Source organism: Anas acuta, chromosome 1, assembly GCF_963932015.1.
Source record: "Anas acuta chromosome 1, bAnaAcu1.1, whole genome shotgun sequence".
Lineage (NCBI taxonomy): Eukaryota > Metazoa > Chordata > Aves > Anseriformes > Anatidae > Anas > Anas acuta.
In genome coordinates, this window is record NC_088979.1 from 128536467 (window position 1) to 128559577 (window position 23111).

Genomic DNA, 23111 nt, shown 5'->3' on the forward strand with positions numbered 1-23111 from the left:
CAGATGTATGGGAGGAGGAGGATGGAGGCATCTTCTCTGCTTCTGCACAGATTCCCAGCACTATTCCCAGCACAACATTTTCAGCTTAGGTTTTCTCCAGCTCAGCCGTGTAGATCTGGGATGCTAGAAACTACATCTTTGTGCAGAGCTAGGTGGTATGTGCTTCCCCACATTCACAGTCCATGCAATGGCCCATCTAGGTTAGATAACACCAAGCTCATGTCCTCCCCTCACATAATCAAAATTATCTGATGCCTTGTCTGAAACACTTTGGTGCTTCCTGTGTGTTTTTTGTAGGGTGTACACAAAAGCTGGTTTATTTATCCCTGTTGTTATCCTTATTGACTGAGATACCAAGAGATGAATAGACATGGGATTTAACCTCCCCCTAGGAAGTACTCTAAGGAGCAGTACTAAGCTGTACTGTAGATTTTATGTGCTAGGGCTCATAAACCTGCTTGAGAGCAGGGAACTGTTTTTATTTTTATGCATTAACACAGTACATTGTTGTCCAGTCCTACCACTGATTTTTTTTTTCCTTTTAGTAAATAAACAAATTCATTATTAATCTGTTCAAAAAGCAAAAACACTGGTTTAATTATCAAACCTTTGAAAGAAAATGCAAGATATTTTTTGAATCCTTATGTTACCTTTATGTATAGAAATATATGCTATATATAGAGAGAGATTTTAACTATATCCTATAGACATGAGAAATATGCTGCTCTTGATCAGAAGGGAAAAAAAAATTATTGACAGAGTCGCCTAAGGCCCCTGAAGTATCCAGATGAAGTATGCAGATGAGGGACTCTTGAAACATGTTTTTAAAATATATTTTTTTAAAAGACAGATTTTCCAAATCTCAGGAATAGATTTTCAACTGCCTGATTTGGCTTTAAATGAGTTGGCTGAATCAGTTTCTTTTTCTTTTAAGTAAGTCTATAAAGCTTTGATGAATCTGGCTCATTGTTTAGCACTTATCTCATGAGTAAAGCTTGAGAGGTTTGGCTTGAAACTTACCAAATCACATCTTTGGAAAATGGCCCAAGCCTATTGATTTATTCGAAAAAAGAAAAAAGAAAAAAAAAAAAAAAAAGAAAAAATCCAAAGGAAAGCATAACTGAAAAACCTTGATCCAGCTTAGTGAATAAGTCCCTAACAGATCTATAGAGTCCCTACTGAGCGAGTGATTCTGTTTCTCGATGTATATGAGCCCTGCACTTTATGGAATTGTAGGGCTGAGAAGGACTGCAAGAGGACATCCAGTCCCAGTTTCCATCCAGGGACCAACCCTACCGATGTCATTTCTGTCAGATAATAGTCTAACTTCCTAAAGTTGCTCAGTGTAGGAGAGTTGCAACCTACTAGGCTATCTGTCCAGGGTATTGCTATCTTTACTATTAGGAAGTTATTTCTAATACTTAACTCATTTTTTCTGCTTCAGTTTTATCTCATTAATTATTGTCCCAGCTACTGTGGCAAGAATAAATGTGTTCCTCTTTTCAACAAATATTGTGTATTTGAAGACTAAAATCACATTCCCTTTTCTGAAGCGTTTCTTTTGGTGTGTGGAGGTCATCTCTACTGCATTTTTTTTAAAACTGCTACTATTTTGTTGCTTCTATGACACTAGTGGTAGTGGAAGCATTCATACTTTAACAGCTATGTCTCCTTAACAGAAAATTTTTTGTTAATGGCAATAATGCCTGCAGCAGGTGTACCTGAGATGCTATTGGAAAAGTCTAATTCCAAGTAAAAAGAGACTCAAGGTGGCTTAGTCACTGCTTCATAAATGTTGCCAAGTAGTTTTGTTCAATTAACTTGCAGTTAAATCCTCTCTGGTACTGCCCTGTCTACTCAGCTGTGGTTAAATTTTCTAATGGAAGGAAGGCTTTGTGTGTCACTGTCTTTTGCTTAGTTCACTGGTGGAAACCAAATTTGGAGGCTTTATAGATTCGCAGAGTTATGACTGCATGGCCATGGAATAGCATAATGGATCATAGTGCCTCTTGCATATCAGAGAACTGCCAGCAAAGGCTGAGTACAGGTGCTTTTTGTATAGGGAGGAAGAAGGAATGTTGAGTCTCATGTCCTAGAGTGAGTTTTCAAGACCAGGATTTGGCAGGGAGGAAATCTTTTAAATTTAAGCCATTTGATCTGGAAGTCAGTGGGGAAAAAATAAACATCAGACCTCATGATAACAATTATCTGAGTCACATTTGAAAAGTACTCAGTCCTCTGAACATAATTGTTTTCATATGTACAAGATTAAGCGTGCAACAGATTTAAAAATCAAAATCCATTTCCTTTTATGATCTTTAAGGAATTCATTGTTTGTATAAGCTGAAATAAGAAGGTAACTGCTATAATGAGGGTTGTGCTTTTCTATATTTTATGGATTAATAAATCCTCTACTAGAAGGAATTATCAAGTCAATCTTCCCACTTTCTCAGAAGACACTTAGTAGAATCTGGCTTTAAGATCAGTCAACAGTTCTCTTTCCACTGTGTTTTGGGCTGCTTGATAAGAGACACGTTTCCCTTAAGGGTATTCTTTCTCCTCTGTCTCTCTATTTTTACGTTTTGAGTTCTTCTCTTGTGACCACCAGAAAGAATGTATATGGATGAGCCATCTGGAAATCATAGTTGTTTGTGCTCATGGAACTTTTTGCATTTTACAAACCCGTGAAGTAAGTACTGATCTAAAGGGAGAGCAAAGACTAGGAAGATAGTTCATTTGTTGCCCCACCACTGCTTTTCTGTGTCTCTGCTGTGGTAACTACAACTCCAGTGGTGAATAGTTGGCAAGTTCTTCCCATCTGTGCATCTGAGAGAGGTTAGAACTCAGTCTAGGTTACACTGGGGGAGAGGAAAAAAAAAAGCTGATGATGAACAGCTCAATCTTATGCTTCAATCAGATAAAATTTCACAACATAGGGATATTATAGAAACTTTACAGAATTAACAAAATTTGAAGACCTCATGGCTATAAGCCACCATAAGTTCTGTAATTAAACAAATTTATGTGGTAGTAGGGCTTTTACAGTCAGCTCACCAAATTGGACTGTCTTGAACAGACTTCATGCTAAAGCTAAAAGCACAAAATAGCATGTATGACCAAACATGTTAAAACTCTTATCACAGAATCTCACAGAATCACAGAATTTCTAGGTTGGAAGAGACCTCAAGATCATCGAGTCCAACCTCTGACCTAACACTAACAAGTCCTCCACTAAACCACATCTCTAAGCTCTACGTCTAAACGTGTTTTAAAGACCTTCAGGGATGGTGACTCCACCACTTCCCTGGGCAGCCTGTTCCAATGTCTAACAACCCTTTCGGTAAAGAAGTTCTTCCTAACATCCAACCTAAACCTCCCCTGGCGCAACTTTAGCCCATTATGAATTTTTTGTGTGTCTTTCTGAGAGAAGTCTTTGAAGTTGCCTATAAATAGAGGATATTAGCATATATTATTTCCAAGAAAGAAGATGGAAATTAAAAAAAAAAAAAAAGGAGCAAAAACAACTTGAATTGAAAGACAGTCCTTTAAAATGAATATCTGTGTTAGAAAACTGACTGGAGGACTTGCCCCAGGAATTGTGGTAGGAAAATAGCTCTTCCTCACGTCTAAGGATCAGCTTATGCTCTTACAGTTTCGTTTTTCACTTCCAGATTTATCAGTCCTCTGTCGGGCAATCTTTTGAACTGTTTTGATAAATAATTGTACTTGTGAAGGTTAATGGAGTGTCAGTCCCTTATTTACTCTCAAGTCAAATGTGGTGCATGCTAGTCAGAAGTGTAGCTCATGCTTTATGACCAGATGACCTTAACGCTTTAAAGCGTGGTTATAGTCAGATAAATGACTCTAAAAATGACATTAAAGGGTCCCACGTTTTCTGTCTTGCTGTGGCTTTAGAGGTCAAATTTAGTTGCATAAAAATATGATATTTTTATTAATTGCCTATAATGTTAACTTAACCTGGAGCTTGAAAATAAAGCAGTGTCCTTTTTGCCTCACGTCATCCCTAGTAATAAACATTTTGCAAATGGCACTTAACTGTTTTGTTGATGATATGTCTGCAAAGCAGAGTCCAGTTCCTTCTTTTGTAGCTGTATTGACTCTTTAGTGCTAATGGCAGCAAAAAAAAATTTAGTCAATAAAGCAGGAAGACATGACTCAGAAAATACATGGGGAGCACATACATTGAATAACTATGACATTTGCTACTGTACTGCTTATCCGGTATATTGTTGGAGGTTCATGTGTTACAGAAGCAGAACATGTTTCCATGTAAAATTCTACTAATCTGTGCCAATCTAAAATTAATACAACCCTTGCCCTCACAAGGATGGCTAGGAATTTACAAAGTTGCTATCTATTTTCTGGTTTATTTTCAAGGGTATCTCCATGCACTGCTGTAAAAGATTGCAGCAGAGATTGCAGCAGTGCTTATGTGAAAGAGTAAAACCCAATGCAAACTACTATTTCTTTTGAGAATTTTTCACAGCTAATTCTGGCCACGTTTTATTAAGTTTACTCTATGCAGAAACTGACCTCTCTGGTACCGAGCTTAATTCTGATAGTTCCAAGGAAGAAAAAATTGCTTTTCATTGAAGTGAATAATAGCTATGATTAAATAATAATAATAATAATAATAAACTCATACACAAAAGTTTAAAACAAAATGTGTTCTGGAAGTGAGGCTTCTTGACTGCTTAGTCTTCTCAACAAGTGATCCCATGTTTGCTGAAAATAACCGGTGGAAGTAAAAGCAGTTTGCTGATGGTGATCTTCTGAAACTCTTGCTAATCAGTCACTATTCTGGCTGGCTTCTTTAGATAATAAACATGTGCTGAAATCAGGAGAATCAGGCTGATGATTAATGTTTTAGTAGAAGAATATTTACAAAAGAATGTTGTTGAGACAATCCTCAGAAATTCTCAGTGTGGTCATTGAATTTCTACAAGATATAACTGTGCATCCCCTGTTCTGTTCCATGGACCTTCCTAATTCCTGATTTTCTCCTTTGAAGATGATATTTTGGTTGATCGGAATACCTGTGATTTACATAACATCTAATCTTTTTACATTAATGACTCCTTATGTGATAACATTATCTTTATTTGTATAATCTTGAGGTGAATTTGAACATCCACTGTAGGAACTTCCTTATTTTATGACTCTGATTCTAAAATAATCAAGGCAAACTGATGTCACAATTAAGCTGTATAAAACCACATTGAAAGATGGGACAGCTTGAACTATGTTCATGCTCCTTCCAAAGTTTTTAACTTTAATGTAAGGCCTATATAGAGGGAAGAAAGTACCTTCTGCTTTTAAAAATGACATGAACACATGCCAATTAACACAATACTGATGAAAGAAAAAAAAGCTGTCGTATTACAGCTATTGCAATTAATAGCCATGAGCATGGCTATGATGTACTACATGAAGTGCTCAAGAAAGCAGTCCATGGTCAGATATATCTGATGTTGCAGTGTAGTATCATTGACATATTTTGCTACTACACTCTTCAAAGTGTCAAAAGTGTCTTTGATTCTCAAGTTATGAGGCACTGTATAGTGTTTTAATAACAGAAATATAACACAAAACATACTGAGATGAGCTTTATATAAATATGTACAACTATAAATACATAAGTAGTAAAATTTCTAGTAAAATGTACTGTAAATTATGTTATATTTATATTATAAATTATACATATATATATATATATATAAAATGATGAAGTGTGACTCTTATAACCAAATACTCTGTGTTCACCACCACCCCCTCTGTGCTTGAGGTCTCTAGGTGCTCAATAGGAGCTTTTTAATTATCTTTCCCTGTTTGATATTGCTAAGTATAATGAATGGATTGCAGAGAACTTTTTGTTAGAAACCTTCTGTACCCTAACAGTGCTGGTAGGCACAGCGATACCTGGCTGGATTGCATCCTGGGACTCATTCTTGATAAATTTAAGATCAAAAAAAGACAGATTTTTCAAAAACATGATCTGTTAGTCAACCAATACTTCCCCATCACAAAGGAGACTTACATTCTTTCCAGCGAAAGTGGAGAAAATTGTCTTGCTTATTTGGGTTGAGCAATTCTGTGGGTTTTCCAGCATCACTTCATCATGACTGAAAACTACAGGGAATACTCAGAAATCAGTGATTCAAAGAGGAGCTTGGAGAAGAAAGGCTAATTCCAGCAAAAGTTATTCATTCCCTGCTGATGATGGGTAGTTGGGTATGACTGTAGAGGAGGAGATATTCTTTAGGTTATTTTGTTTGTTTGTGAACATGACACGTAACAGTGGACAAGATTGATTGGTAAAGAAAATGTACAGTAGACCTAATCAACTGCAAGGAAATGGTGTCTTAAAACAAACAAACAAACAAACAAACAAAAACAAAAACAAACAAACAAACAAAAAACAAGCAGAAGAGAATGAGAATGAACTGCCTTAAAGCTAATAAAATTCATTTTTATTACTCAGAATAATTTAGGTAAGTGATGAGAAAGGGGAGGAAAAATAGCATTTCTGTACAGTTTGGTTATTGTGTAATTTTTAATGAGGAATTTCACAACATCTCTTCATATCATCTTATCACAAAGTCTCTTCATAGTAGGCAATGTTTGCTACTGACTACAGTTTATAGGAACAGAAGAAAAAATAACTGATCTGCAGAGTGAGAACTTGAATCTGTCATGAATTAGGGTTTATTGGTTTTCTTGCATCACTCAACCACAGTGTAAACTAGCTCCTGGGTGTGGGGTCTGTCTGTGTGCATTTTAAATCTTGCTTAAAGTCTGCTTGATTGAGCTCCGGAATGGATCTTAAATGCTGAAATGACATGATGCTACTCCCCTGAGCAGGGAATAATGTTGCCATTTGGGGTACATTGAGACTCAAAAGAGCAAACAGAGAGTTGGTACCCAAGAACCCTTGGATGCTGAAAGTGCTCTGCTGTTACCTTGTTTTGAAACCTGGCGAGTCAGTTCATGTCATTTCCTAATTTGTACTATATGTAAATATATAAAGGGATTTTGTGGGAATTAAGTAACAGTTTTTGAAGTAGCTCTAACAAATATTACATTTATGCATCAATGCTCTGTGGATTGACGTTTGTCATTTTAATTTTTATTAATTATGCGATACATGTGACATTCTCTGATCAAACACCATCTTCTGTTGCAAGTGCATAGGATCAAAATAAGATTGTTTCCTACTCTGTAAACATCTTCTGTGGAAATGACTGAAAATGTGTTTATTTTGTGTTAACAACACAGAATATATGATTTTATTATTTTTTTTTTAATTATTATTTATTTGCCATGTAATCTTTCTTCCAAAGCTGAGAAAACTGCTTTGGTTTATATCAGAATTCCAAATTCAGTTTCACTAAAATTGTGGAACAGTAGTTGATAGAAAGAGAATCAAGTTATATAGGACATAAAGAGAAGAACAGGTGAAATAAATTCAGGAGAGAAAATAGGTCTTTTAATAATTGTTGAAAAGAATGAAAATGGCTATTCCCTGGAACAGCCTATAAATTATTGTTTGTGTAGACATTACTTAACATGAAGTGTAAGAGAGGAAGCAGTAGACAGAAAGTAATTGGTCTATAAAAAGCAGGTAAGAGAATGGAGAACTTGTATAAAAGCAGATCTATAAGTCCTGAGTGCAGGGTGATAAGCATTTCAAAAATAAATGAACAAGGCAAACATATTTCTAAACCAATAGAATTCATTTTGAAAAAGTCATATTCTGCATGTGGTATCTTATGCTACAGTTAACTCCAGTGGAGACAATGGGGCTACTTCTCAAGCAGCTATTTGATTTTAACATTTTTTTTCTGGCCTTTCGACAATATAATCAATTCTAGAAGATTGCTTTCAGAAAAAGAAAGTGATTCTAATGTCTATGTAGGAAAAGAATATTTTGATAGCTATCATCCTGTAAGTCTAGTTGTAATCCTTTGAGAGGCAAGAGAACAAATACACAGTAGAAACAAATAAATAGATGGGAAACATGAAGGTTCATGAAAAACATAAACAACATTAAATATAAAAAACCTTGTATGTAAAGCAGAACATAATTATTTTAAACATTTAGTGGATTTAGTCACATGCCTGCCCTTCTTGTAGGATACATGCAAGATTCCTGACACTGAATGGGTGGATTAAGATCTTGAAAAGTATAAAATCTTCTGGAAGGAGCATGGAATTCAGTCCATAAGTATGTGTGCAGTGTGAGGATTCCCTTCATAGGGTGGTTCGTGTATCTCATCTGAATCTTCCAATTAGCCTGGATGTAAGTGTTGTTTCATTAATTAAAAACAGATAAAGTAACTATAAAAAGAGAAAACAGTAACACACAGAGTTGTTGAGAGGTGGGTAGGATGATGTTTTACCATATGCTTTGATTTAGCTACTAGAAAGAGGCAGATTTACTGAATGTCAGAAAGACAGGTATCTTCTTTGAAAAGCCACAATCACAGAGATCTTCAGAAGAATTTCTTGAGTAGAAATGAGGAAAAGGTTCCTAGGACAACATATTCTGCACAGGTGTCCTTCATTATAGTAACTTTTTACTTATGCTTAGCCTATTTGCTCTGTAGCAACATCTGTCTCTTGCATTATTCTGAGGTGGCTGGAAAAAACATGGACCAAAGGGAATACACTTGTGGTAGTCCTTTGCCTGCTGTAAACTTTCTAGGTTTGGGCATAGTATACACACAGTATATGTACACAGTGAGTGCCTATAACAATATTTTTAGAAAGATTGAGAAATAGATACCCTGTTCTAGAAGTTTGAACAAGTGAATTTTAGTACACTCACTGAAGTTTCAAGTGGTGCAGCAAAGAGAATAAAGCCATAATATCAGAGGAATCAAGAGGAGACTGCATGGCAGCAAATAATCAAATGTAAAATTACAAGCTGATACAGCTGGCTGAAGTAATCCCAAACACAGATAATCAATGGGAGTGAGGAACTTGGAAAGCAGTAATGCTGAAAAAAGATTTAGGTGTGTTAAAAAATTAGATATGAGCTTTTAATGCAACAAGGCAGGAAAAAAGGCGGTAACAAGGTAATTTTCTCCTCCTCATAACTGTGCTAAGATTGCACATTGCATTCGTTTCTGGCTGCGTTTAGAGAAGTCAGCAAACTGGAGGGATTTCAGATGCAAGCAACAAATGATTAAAGAATTGTGGGAGCTGATTTGCAAGGGAAGACTGAAAGAGGAAAGGCTAAATATGGGCCAGTAATAGCAAAGTAAATATACGCTAACTGTACTAAATGATGCAGATGGTGCATCTCTAACGTGGAAGAGGAACAGTCCACAGTACTGAAAGAAGCTGTGTAAGAAGAATTTGGGGTGAAAGGAAGCAAACATGAGGCAGTGTTTCAGAACAGTGAAGGTTTTTTTTTTACAGTGTACAATATTCATAGTGGGAATGGGAAGTCTCAGTCTGTTTGAGACATTTTAGCCCAAATGAAATAGCAGGGAGCACACCAGAGGGCTAAGAGTGGATCATTGTTATATACCTGCTTCATGTGTGCTGCAGAATTGCACTGCCTTAGGAGAATAAGGTGTATGAACACAAACACAGGCCCTTAAGGGTGCAGAATATTTTCTTTTCTTTTATTCCCCAGCTTGGAGAGAGGTTCTCTCCACACAAGAGATCCTCCAAATTGCCCACAATACAAAGGATGAAATTTTGACCAAATCATGTGTGGTTTGTGAGTACTTTGCTTCCTTGTCCTCTCAGCTACTCATGCAGAGGAATGAGGTGAAATACCTCATTGGTATTTCACCTTGGTATTCTCCATGGGCTACCAGAGAACAGATGAGATGATCTTACATACATTTGTTCTCTGAAGACTGTGGTGAATCGTAGTATGAAAGCCGAATAGCTGGGGACAGCCCTCTAGTCATTGCCAGCCTATGGCATTCTTTTTTATTTTAGTAATAACTGCTGTTCAGACAGTCCTCTCAAATTTTTGAATGGGAGTTAGCACAGATAGTGGGTTTGTTTCATAGGAAGAAAGAGGCAATGCAATTGTTTTTGACACTGGATGTAGATTTCATAGTACTTAGAAAAATGGAGTTTTATGTGGGTAGTAAGCAGGTATTTTTAAAAAGATAATTAATTTATAGCACATGATTTTCAAACTATTAGAAGGATTTCACGTATGCTGAAGTCTCTACCAAGCTGTTTTGATAAGTAGTCTTATTTTTTGTTTAGCAAGGTCTTAAGGGTGATCTTTAGTCCCCCAGGGAAGAGATCATAAAAGTCTTAAAAGTGCTTTTGCAGAGTTTTATTTATTATTTTTAAGCATAAAGATTACTAGCAAGAAGATAACAAGGCTGTCATAGTACAACATGTTCTTTGTTTTTGCAGGTTAGAGCTAACATATTAGGAGTTCTCAAAATGCCACTTTTGTTTGTTAAGTATTTTGAGAGCAAATAGATGTAATCCTATGTTACATTCTTAAAATGAGTTTTGCTGGAGAAAGAATTGGTAGGAGAGATCTGGTCTGAAGATCTGTGTCAGGAATTATGTCACTAGCCATGTTTACCCAATACAAAATAGTTGTTACTATTTTACTAGAGATTTGCAAACTTTTTGTGTTGTGAAGGGCACACTTCATTGAAAGAAATGGGATAAAGAGATGGGCTAAAAATAAAACTAAAATCTGTAGCACAAAATAAATAAATAAATAAGCAAACTGTTAGACATCCAATATAACAAGGCTCTAAAATTTCTCACGACATTTTCTTTTTCTTTTTTTTTTAACTTCAAACATAAACAGTTTGCATACAATTCTTTGATTTGCAATAAATTGAGTAGTAATGGTGGGATAAGCAGTAAAAAAATACTAAACTTGTGTTGTATGATTTGGGATGGGCTGGAATGAAGATTAGCAAGAGGAGAAGAAATGTTTGTCTTTAAAGCATTGGTTATCAGATTGTGCTCTGTACTGTAGATAGCCTGATAATGGTATGTTGAAGATGTGCAGAGGGTCAGCCAGTCACACTGTGCTGGTTCCAACTGCTTTCCAGGGAGCTGTAATGAAATCAGTGGGAATTAAGTGAGCATACGTTGTGCGTTTTCAAAAATTCTACTAGGCACCTTCTTCTGTCTTTGGATACTTTAAGTCCTTGAAAAACCTACTCTTATATTCTGTATATCACAGAGGGTAAAGTTAGAAATCAATATAAAATGAATTAAAAGTTATTCCTTCTTGTAAATGCAGCTGAGCAGTTTCTAACTCATCTCCAAACCTTGGAAACACTTGAAATTTTCTCTTGCTCATACAGTTATGACTGCTGTCTGAGCATCATGGTATTTGGTAAAAAATCAAAGTGTTTCAGCATTGCTGTCAGCTATTGTGGGGTGGCACTTGATATAGGAGAGTTCCCAATTTCCAGGTTCAGTTGATTGGTCTGTAGTGCACCACAGAGTGATATAATGGCTGAGTGTTTATTACATCAAAAAAATGAAAATACAACTTCTATGGGGCTTTTGTCCAATCTATAGGCTTTTTACCTGAATTATATAAATTGATTTATATAATCAATTTATATAAAATTATCAAATTATATATAAAATATATATATATCAAATTATATAAATTGATTTATATAATTCAGCTGAATTATATAGAATACTCTAAGCCTCAGGAAATATCTATTATTGCCTCTTTTACATAAGGATGAAAAAGGTAGGAAAAAGGAAGGTATCTTATGTAGCAGAGTTTGTAGAGCAGATGGTCTTCTTTTTGAGCTTCAAATCATTTTCAACCAGGTTCATAGATGTCAAACACTGGAAATACCTGTTAGTCTTCTCATTTAAACCTCTGCCGGTATATCTTCTGTCTCATCAAGTAGAGGTGGTTAATTAGATACAGAACTTGACATCAAATAAATACAACCTGGAAGACAAGAGGTAGTAATGATTGCCAAAAAATAAAAATAAAAACAAAAAATAAAAAAGTGTAGCACCAAGCAAAGTATTAACATTTTAAATGTTGGATGGAGTCAGGCTTCTGTAAATCTGATAATTGGTAATACTTCCATATGGAACGTGGATTCTCAAATGCATCATATCATCAAAGCCAAAACAAAATCTGACTTGAGTTTATTTCATTTGACCATAGCATAATCATAGTATAAAGAAAAAATGTACATCTCTACTTGGTGTGTTTAGTCTACCTAATTCAGGTAAAATTCTTTCTTCTCTGCCATAATGACCTCTTCAGCTGACTCTTCAGCCCTATTCATCAACTCTTCATTCTCCATTACATTTCAGATCCTCCTCATCATTATAACCTCAATCCTAGGGGGAAAAAAAAAAAAACAACAAAAAAAAAAACAACTTAGTAAGAATAGCTGTCAGTTTGCATGGCTCTGATTGCAGAACCAGAGCCTGAGGATGTACATCTTTCTAGGTTTGATTACGTGACACCTTTCAACATCTCTTTTATCTCTCCTCGGATTATGTGTTCTTGTCAGTTCTTAGTTCCTAATGGTATATTTATCTCCTTCCTTTTTTTTTGTTTTGTTTTGTTTTGTTTTGTTTTTTAAATCTCAGTGCCTTTTACATACTGTCTTCCTTTTCTTCTCTGTATTCTCCACTGCTTCTTTTAAATCTTCTTGGGATCATTCCTTTATATCGCTGATGAACAACTTTGTTCCATGAAGGAAACATATAGACAAGAGATGGATTTAAATGTAAGGTAGAAGCAAAGACATTCTACAATGTAAAAATCACAGTATCCACTGGGATGCCTTGAGGAACATGTGTTTCATCTTACTGAAGGTGCTAGGTTCACAACCACCACAAGCTATATAAGATTATGGTACTATCTGTAGTACAGCCTCTATAACATAGAATACAGAAGGAGACAATTTTCAAAATCACTTGAGTGATTTAAAGACATGATTCCCATTGAAAGTTGATGGTACTTATGCCCCTAAAGTTAATTACATTAATTAAGGCAAGATCCTAAATGGAAGGGTAAGGAAAAATAAAAGATCATTCTTGCTTTGTGAATATTGTATGTGTGTTGTTTCTTTTAAACCTTAAAAAATACTGGAAATGTCAAGTCTCGTTTTTCTCTTAATTGCTGGTGGACCTCCTGTGGGCACTAGGAGTGTTTTTATAGCTTTCAGATTTTCCCTTGAAGTAGTTATATTGCTGAATCTTTAACATAAGCTTTTAGGGAAAGAATATCTATTAGGCAAAATAAATAAAAATAAATAGCAAACAATAGTTAGTACTGCTTAAGAATCATTTGTCTGTAGAAGTGTGAAGTATTCTGTTTTTTGATTATGTCTCATGTCTCACTGTTAGCAGCTTCCTGGTCACTATGGAGATTATAAAATAGATAGGCCTCAATGTGTAATGTAAAAAGCAGAGAAAAAAAAATTGCTTTCGTGTCTTCTTTACACATTATAAACGAGCAACGAATGTGCAAAATTCCAACTTTGAAAAAAAGAACCTGTTAGGTAGCTTTTAGGATCACAAGCTCTTTAAAATCAGACAATATCAGTGCTTGTTTTAAAGACTCAAGTATTTTATTCCAGGTGTTTTTGTCTGCAAAGCCAAAAGCCTGTTTCTTATATTTATATTTATATATATTATTTTATTTTTTATTTTATTTTATTTTATTTTATTTTATTTTATTTTATTTTATTTTATTTTATTTTATTTTATTTTATTTTATTTTATTTTATTTTATTTTATTTATTTTTTCTGCAGATACTGACTTCTTGCATTCCATATGGTGGTAATTAACAGTTTCAGACTTAGTTTAGAGTTTTCTTTACTTCGATTAGTGGTTGGTTTGGGACAAAAATTTAGTGTCACAGAAACACATTTTGTCTGAGTGCGATTGCAGATAGCAATAAAGTACATGGTTAGATGAGGAAGGAGAAGCTGAAATCTATTTAGAGCACTAAGTGATATTTTGGAAATCTCACTAAGAACAACCTGTTTCTTCTCATTAGGCATTTTGCTGTCCCTTTTTAGAGCTGAAATAGGTCTTGCTTGGACCCTGCAAAGGAAGAGAGAAAAGCTGAAAGATACAGTTGGAATGAATAGGTTCTTTTAACAGCAAAATGTTTGCACTTTTTATGAGAGCAAGGGTAACATTGTGTAATCTTTTAAAAAAGCTATTGCTCAGTGAGGATAAGTCCATTGTCCAGTGACATGACTTTTCCTGTCAATCACAAAGGTGACAAGGGGGCTAGATTAAGTAAAGCTTGCCCAAGATTAACAAAGGAAGATTATTGACCTCATCCTGAAAGGGCAGAAGCCTGTTTTATCATTAAACCTTGGAAGAGGTATTTCCTCCATAGATGCTGCTTGGCGATACAGCAGCAACTTTATTGTAGCTAAACAAGTTGTCCTGTGGATTCTAGCTTGAGACAGAAGCAGAAGACACGAAACGTGGTCCAGTCCTTTTTCTTGTTGTTGCTGTGGGGGACAGAAGGTCCCAGGGTGTTTCAGTCAGCAGGATCTGTCTAGGTCTTGTCTCCCATTCTGAAGTGGGAAAAGCAAGAAGCAACAGCATCAGGTGTGGGTGAGTACAATCCCAGCACAGAGTTTGATGAAATGTGCCAGCACCCATTAGCAGGGCGATTTGCAGTGCAAACGAACGGTAGAGCCCCATCCATGGCACAGCTGCTAACTGCATAAAACTGTTACCAGGATTAACAGTGCCAGAGCATGGAGTGTAATCACACTTGAACAGGTGAAACAGCTACGCAGCTGAAGAAGACTCTTCTTTGGGAAGAGTGTTTCCCCTCTTTTGGTGACTGAGATAGAGGACTTCGTGGGGCTTGATAGACCTCACTTTGAAATGTCATTAGTGGATATACCATTTGTTAGGGTGTTGTTGCTTTTCTCTCAGGTAGCTAAAAAAAAAAAAAAAAAAAAAAAAGTCATGCAAATTTGTCCTTTCAGAGAGGGAACCTGCTAAATCTCACATGTTAGGGGGACCTTCCTTCTCAGGGGATAAATGTTAGGCTGTTGCTGGGATATCGTTCTTGCCACTAAAAGCTTTCTCTGGGTGTTTTCAGGGGGATGGTTAAACTCATGTACTTACTTTTAGAGGAGTTTGCTAAAAGCTTTTTAATTTTTTATAATCATTGACATGAGTAAGTTTTATTTGGAAATATCTTGTATTTTCTTTTTATATTGTTAAACTCCAGAACCACTGAAATTTCTTTTTCGTTTTCCTCAATAATGACGTAAGAAAGATCAAAATAAACCAGAAGCAAGTAAAGTGAAAGCCAAGATAATAACTGAGCATTTCAGGTGGTTGTTCTGAATGACAATAAAAGGACCATGGACAAGTGGGGAAGGCATATTCTTGAGCTGATCTGCTAGAGTATACGTGTTGAACTCTCATCAATGCCACTAGCTGATGTGTGCACTCATCCGCTGGTACAGAAAGGAGAGGATTCCTCTTAGACTGCAAATCACGCAATGAATGTGTGATTGCTACAGATCTTTTTGAATGAATAATTCACTGGTGTACCATAATTTAGCCCACTGAGATGTGATTGCAGCTGTTCCGCTACTGTATATGTGTTTTGATTAAGTGGAGTGTATGTTAAATCCCACAAGTGTATAAATAGCCCATGTATGTGATACGCAAACACCGCATACATGCACACATAACAAGAGCAGTCTAGAGAAAAAATTTGTTTGGGGGATGACTGCTTAGATGTGTGGTAGACTATATGATTTAACTTTAAAAAGCTGTGTAGAGCATTCCCTTTTCTTGTCCAACTACAGTCTTCTTAGCTGTGGTACTATGTAAATATTTTTAGCCAGAACTGTGATATCAGGGCATCTCTCTCTTTTTAATGATTTTTTCATTTCAAAACCTTTACAATATAAGAAATTACTTCTTTAGTGCCTATTTTACAGGTAGAAAACTGAAATGCAGACACAAAGGTGACTTTTCCCATGGTTACAGAGAACCTACAAGAACAAGGACTTGAGTGTTCAGAGCCCCGTCATTATGCTTTTTCTCACAGACTACTCTTCTGCCTTTCCCCATCATACTTTCTTTTCCCCAGAATTGGAGGCAGAAAAAAATCAGGGATACTAGAAATATTGTGGGTTCCCTTTCAATGTTAAGCAATTTGAGAGTTCAAAAATTACCTTGAATTACCTTACATATCCCTCCAATCCTTGTGTACTTACATTTCTTTTCTTATAACAATCTTGTTATATACACAGAATATATTTGTAGGTGTAAAAACACTTGCCTGCACAAAAAATGCATGTGGAGACAGTGATGATTCCTGGTGATTCCTAGGCAGCTGTTGCAAGTCCTTTGTGTTTGTGTCCAAAATGTGAAATACACAAAAACATAAGTGAGTGTCTTTGGGGTCCATTTTGGAATAAAAACAAGAAACTAGTGCCTGATAAAATTTGGAAAGATATTGTTTCTATAAATAATTAATGGTATAGGTAGGTTTAAGAACTAAGGATGGCATTTGGCTTATCTGTTTTTGAAGTATGAACAAGAAAGCAGCTTTCAGGATATTTCCTCTTGGCATTGTCTGTAGGAAAAAAAATTACCACTTGGTGACAATAGGTTTGAATGTTCGCTAAAATCTGAACTGATGCTGAAGTTCATTACCTAGTTCATCTAGATCAGCATTAAAAACTTAGTTTTCTCAGGTCTGTACATGTGGAAAAAAATGCATTCAACTCCAACTGACTTTTGAAATTGAACATTAATAACTAGTAATTTTTCAAGTGCACAACAAAAATGGAGGGAGTTTCAAGAAAATAAAGGAGTGTGTCTGTTGACTAAAGTTGGAAATGTTTTCAGGTCCTGGTCAAAAGCTCATTGACGTCAGTAGAAAGTCTCTCATTAACATCACTGGGTTTGGCTTTTGGGGCATATGATGGCCCAGATCGTAATCTCAGTTAAATCCGATTCTGTTAGGGAATTTATTCACTAGTATAACACATTCAAGCTGCTCAAAACTGTTTGCACCAGAAGTTTTCTTAACCAACAGTAGTCTTTTTGCCAAAATGAAGTAATCTGTGAAAACAAATACATTCTTTACTTCATATCTTCCATGTTGCTTTATTCGAATTTCATTGAGATAACTTCTAGCAATCAATTTTCTACTGAGGAAAAGATATTTTTTTTTTGCTGAAGAGTCGGGGTTTAGGAAAACCTTAAAAATTACTCAAGAACAAAATATAAAGGTATTACCAAAAAATCACTAAAAATGAATCCTGTCTCCCTTTCATAAAATAAAAACACTTTAAAAATCAGTAAGATTTTTTCAGCCAAGTCTGTAACTTAGATCAGAAGATGGTCCAGTGGCTTTTGTAGAAATAATATTAATTAAACATCTGGAATACAAAAATGTTATGGAACAGTATAATCAGAAAGAAAAAAAAAAAAGTCTGGAGAATCTGGTAAAAATTGTTAATGTTTGCCATGGTATATTATGCAATGCATGTTCTCATTTTTTGGAGTCTTTGGCCTAAGTTTTGCAAGGTATAGATGGTATACATTAGCAGAGAAAAAAAAAATGTTTCAGAGATTTGTACAGAAAGATATCAGAGATAAAAGGGGAAAGGAATATGTGCAGAGAATATTGCTTTATGTTGGAGGAGGCGTGGAGGAGAAGGTTCTCACATTAATGAAGGCGAGTTTGAAGATGCTGGAACCATTTTTGGTTTCCATTAAAATTAATGAGTAGACCTCTGTGGACTCTCACGTGAGGAGGGTTGTGTGTATATTCCAGGAAGTCATAGAGTTTTGTCACTGTGCTGCCAATGAAAGTCATTAGGACCACCTTTGTGAAAAATACTGTCTCTACAAGAAATGAAGGTATAAGATAGAAGAGGGGAATAGAAAGAGAATTAGAAGATTGAAAACTATTGCTTCATCCCTTAGAGATGGAAGAACTGCTTGAACTGTGTGTTAAAATAAATCATATGACAAAGGGCATTTATATTTGATTACTATTTAATTTCTTATAGCAACTAGCCATCATGGCATTAAGTACTTTATAAAGTCAGGAAATTAATAGTCCTTGTAAAAATTGAAGATATTTTTCCAAAGAAAGCTGTAAAAGAGCAAACAATTAAAGGTAATCAATATCATTGTTATTAGGAAACCTATGAGTACAACACTTCTTCTCAATTAGGGAAAAACTGTATTTTATGTTTCTCTCTTGCAAGCTGATCTTTGTTCACTTCAGCCTGTAATCTTGGTTTATGCTTTATGGATAGCCTTTGTTCTGGGTGTTTTTGAAGCATTGCATGCCTTTTTAAAGGTTTCAACAGAAGAACAAACAGCAATGAACTCAAAGAACAAAGGATTTTTCTTTCTTTCCATGTTTTTTTTTTTTTAACTTCTTTAAGAAAAGAAAGGTTTCAGCTCATTTTTCTCTTCTTTCAGGAAGTTGATGGCAATAAAGTGATGTCTTCATTTGCCCCGCACAACTCATCTACCTCACCCTTGAAGGCAGAAGAAGGTGGGCGTCAGAGTGGAGAGTCATTGTCCAGCACAGCCCTGGGAACCCCTGAAAGGCGCAAAGGGAGCCTAGCGGATGTTGTAGACACCCTTAAGCAAAGAAAAATGGAAGAGCTCATCAAAAATGAGCCAGAAGGTAAGGCCTGGGAAAATGGCCAAAATTTTCCGTTTTGTTTTCTTTTCTCCAGTTTCTTTGGATATGTATACTTCTTAATCTTCCTGTTTTCTGCTCCATTTGCTTTTTCTGGCTAGCAAAATTGAAGTAAAGAACTCATAGTTTTTGTCTACATTATAGGTAAATTTTAACAATATCCCATCATAGTTAACATATTTAGCTCTTTCCAAATGAGAGCCTTTGTCTGACATATGGTCTTCTTATCACAGTTACAATAGACACATCATCATGTTAACCCCCTCAATATGGGTATAATGAACATTGTAGTTTTAACAGCCTGGGGATCATTTACACCACTCCTTACCCCACCATTTTTAGAGCAAAAAGCAGGGTTATCAGCAAAGTATTTTTTTTTCTGAAATCTTGTGAAAAGTAGACATGCTATTATTTGAAAGGTAAGACGTTAAATGTGGAATTTCTGAAAGCTTTTGGATGGAGCATGTCTTACCATGTCATTCTTTATTTACCTGTAGCGCAGGGTACAATGCGAACAAACAAGAGTACAGGCTTTCTCTGCATTGTGTGTGGCCAGCAAGTTCAGCCCAGACATACAGGAAACATCTCTAGAGAATCAGTTTCTTTTTGGGACTGTATGTCCAGTCAGTGATGATGCAATTTGTGCTCTGTGGACTAAGGCCAAAAATCTCATCCCTGAGAAGCCACAGAACAACTTTAAGTAAGATTTTCAGCTCCCATCTTTTTGGGGTAGAGTCAGCTCCCTGACTGGAAGGTGTGATTTTCACGGTATTCTCCATAGGTATCCAGCATGTATATTTACAACTAGAGTTCCAGGAGTCTGTAGACCAGTTGGTGTTGCATGAACTCACTGAGCCTTATTCCCAAATGCACAGTAATAGCACTATGTTTTCATTTACATTTGCCTATCCTGTTGTAGAAATTAATTTCAATTATTTGAAAGCATAGTCTTCAAAGACACCTCAGTGTTTAAGCTTGAATTGACATCACCTACAACAAAAATTTATGACAACCTCCATACTGGAATGAAAATATGGATGCAGGCACAGCCACACTGTCACATACATGAGCATGACAGGACTGTGAATTAATCTTCTTGTCTTGCCTGGAACATGCCGTAAGGGTCTGCTGGGAAACAAATTCTTTGCCTCAGCATTTTTTTGAATATTACATAGAATCACAGCATTTCATTTAGAGTTTACATTGACTTAATGGCCAGTGCTATGACCTACCTTGTGCCTTTGAATGGGAAAGTTCTTTCCTGAGTATGGCGGTGGGAGGGTGGAAGGAGACCAGACTTCTATCTGAAAGAGCAGGGGCTTCTGTGCAGTGTATAAATAGTGTGTTGACTATGAGGTTGTACCATCTGCACCGACTTCATTGAGGAAAGGCCACAGATAGCCATGAGAATGGTTACAGAGCCTGTGCATTATCTCAGCTCTACTAAAATGAAAATATACAGTACAAACAAAAGATATACAGCTTTGTGAAGAGATTGGAAGAGAGGGGAGGGAGAGAAACTGAATGTTGGGCTTTACAAATGCATGCACCAGAAAATCTTTTCTTTCCTCTAGCCATTGTTCTATTGTCTTTCAAAGGCCATTAAAATGAACAGCAGGTTGTGATGAAAATTTCATTAAGCCCTAGTTAAATCATTATGAGGGTGCCATATTCATGTCTGCTTACTCCCCATCCAGGAAAAAAAAAATGAATAGAAAAGGTTGTTGTTTTTTTTTCCCTTTCTCCTTAAAAGCAAACTAACAAAAGTTCATAAGTTAGAAGAGAATAGGAAATGGGGCATGAAACAAAAGGAGGCCAGTTAGGTGAGATGGCTAGGAAGAAAATTAGACTTGCATAAGAGCATTGAAAGGTGTTGAGGGACAAATACATCATTTTGACAAGTCTCCCTTCCCTTTTCCTTCAGCCAACATGATTGTTTTTAAAGTGGATAATTAAAAAATATGTATTTCTGGGTGCAGATGGCAAGACTGTTCTTAGAGATCCTCCACAGATTCGAGTCTTGCCCTAAAAGAGTTTCTTGCCCTAAAATCATGCTTGTAGTAGTACACACTTGTACATACTGTAATACTACTACAAGCATGATTTTTCAGTTCCAACTACAGTAGAACATCTACATATCGTCATGTCTTCTTCATGTAGTGCTGAAGTACAGAAGTCAGTCACCACTGGTCAGGTAATTAGCATATTAATGAATTTCCTCATGAATAAGAAAAGTTACCAGTGAAAATCTTTAGTAGTACATGTAGATAAGAATTCAACAATGCATGATCACTGTGTATTTCAGTAATTTTTAGCCTTTCTTATCTGTGGAGCTCTGTAGGGTAAAACCAAGAATCTTGGTTAAGCTTTGCTATATTATGTCAACAACAATGATATAATACTTTATTTCTCTTTGGGAAGAAAGGGGAACGTTTGCACCAGTAACTGAGGTTTAATTAAATCAATTTCCCATGAATCTTTCGAAGACCAAATATGAGCCAGATTCCCATTTCTCTATGTACTCAGAAGTTTATATATTATTTAACTTGTACAATGGCCTGTGTTTGCTCTGTTTTTATTGTTTGAAATTGCCTTCTGAATTACTGTGGGAAATGTGCTTTTGAAGCATTCTTTCAAATGGCCCGTTTCTTCAAAATGGGAAAAAAAAGAAATGCTGGTTAGACAACTTTAGGTCTTGATCCAAACCTCCTACCAGTCAGTTAAAGATTTCTCTTTTCTTAAATGGCTTGTGAGGACAAATGAGATATTCCAAAATATTGATACAGGTCTGACTGTTTTAAGAAAGTTTATTAACATAAGGCAAATGGTTTTCTTAAATTACGTTTGTCAGAAAGTAAGTTAGCATTTAGTAAATTACATCAATAAATTACATCAACTTTTACAGTGTTGTGAAACTTAGTGCTCAGAGTGCATGAATGCACACGTGTATGCATGCATGTATTTGAATATATACATGTGCCCACACATGCATTGGCAAGGGAAGTATCTCTGTTCATATAAGTGATTTCTGTGTTGCTTTTTTGTATATATGCCCTTGGTTATTATGTTCCCTATAGGAAGCCATACTACCTACTAATTCCTAAGAACTTTCCAAAAGCTTGTCACTTCCTTTTCTTCCTTGCATATATGTTTGGTTTTGATTTTCATAGGGTTTTATACTTAGCTCTTAAGCCCTGTGCTCTTTTTTTTTTTCCTGTAAACTTGCCATTTTACTTTTGCTTTATGAAAGTACGTGATTGACAATGAGTCATACTGACACAGAGGCATGGAGTGTTACAGTGAACCTAAAACTTGTGGAATTTTACTCATTGCTAATACAGTGTTCATTTTTCTTCTCTCAAATTCTGCAGAAAATCCTTATATGCAGCTTTAGTATTTAGGCCCCCAAAGGCATAAACCTATTACTGAAGTCACACAATGTTATTTTAAATGAAACATTCTGTCCTTTCTAACTTGAACTTCAGAAGAGGAGTCAGTCCCCTTTTATTCCTGGTATACAATAATGAAGATAATGGAGTGGGTTTGGAGAAGCCTTATATACTGTGACAGACCTCAAGCCCTTGCCCTGAGGGTCGTCTGCCGACCATAGGATTCCTTTTGCAGCTAAAATCATTAGGCGAATGAGATACAGGCATGTTTTTCTTCTGTTTTCTTAAGGCATCAGAGGATGGCAGAGACTCTCTGTCTGTCTGTTCTCTTCATTTGTAGAAATGAAATGGAAATCTCTTTGAAGTCACTGAGCTTGACACAAGTTCATGAAAGCAAAGACCAAAGCAGCCACTTAGCTTTTTCTTGCACTATTAATGGGATTGGATTGCTGTATTTTAATTTATGGCCTGTGCTTGTGGAAAATTAAATCTCTGAAATCTGTGTAGCCTTTGCTCTAAGCGTGTGGCTTGGCTTCTGGAAAAAAAATAGGCAAACAAGTAAACTCTCTCCTATTTTTAGAGTTTGCTAGAGTGCTCACTGTCTCTTTACATCTCCTAAATTTTAATTAAGAATCAATCTTCTTTTTCAGTTCTGTTCAAAATGTATTCAACAGGTTATGTATCTGTGACTTTGTGTTTTAAACAGCTGTACTATGTATTTTGAGGCTGGATCTATATTATTGTACAGAATATGTAGGAATTCTGGATAAAAGGGATTATACGGACATCTGTCTGACCACAGAAGCTGTGTGTATGCGTGTGTGCACATGTGCATGCATTCATTCATCTGCATGGATAATTCTTCTTAAATAAGAATCTTTGACACTCAATTCTTTTTTGTTCTTGTTCTGTAAATACATATTCACAGACATACATATAAAGTGTGTATTTATAAATAAAAATTTATATAAATATGCACACACAAGAATTATGTATATTTAGTGATTAGTATTGTTCCTACTCCAAAGTTTCC

General features: G+C 35.8%; 1 protein-coding gene across 21 annotated transcripts in view; it reads left to right on the forward strand.

The window, feature by feature from the left end:
- Window positions 1–23111, forward strand: part of SOX5 (SRY-box transcription factor 5) — a 644424-nt gene that overhangs the window by 403020 nt on the left and 218293 nt on the right. For all 21 annotated transcript variants that reach the window (XM_068655012.1, XM_068655050.1, XM_068655039.1 and 18 more), the window contains one exon: window positions 18464–18674. In XM_068655012.1, the coding sequence (XP_068511113.1) occupies window positions 18464–18674 (211 nt within the window). The remainder of the gene's footprint in view (window positions 1–18463; window positions 18675–23111) is intronic.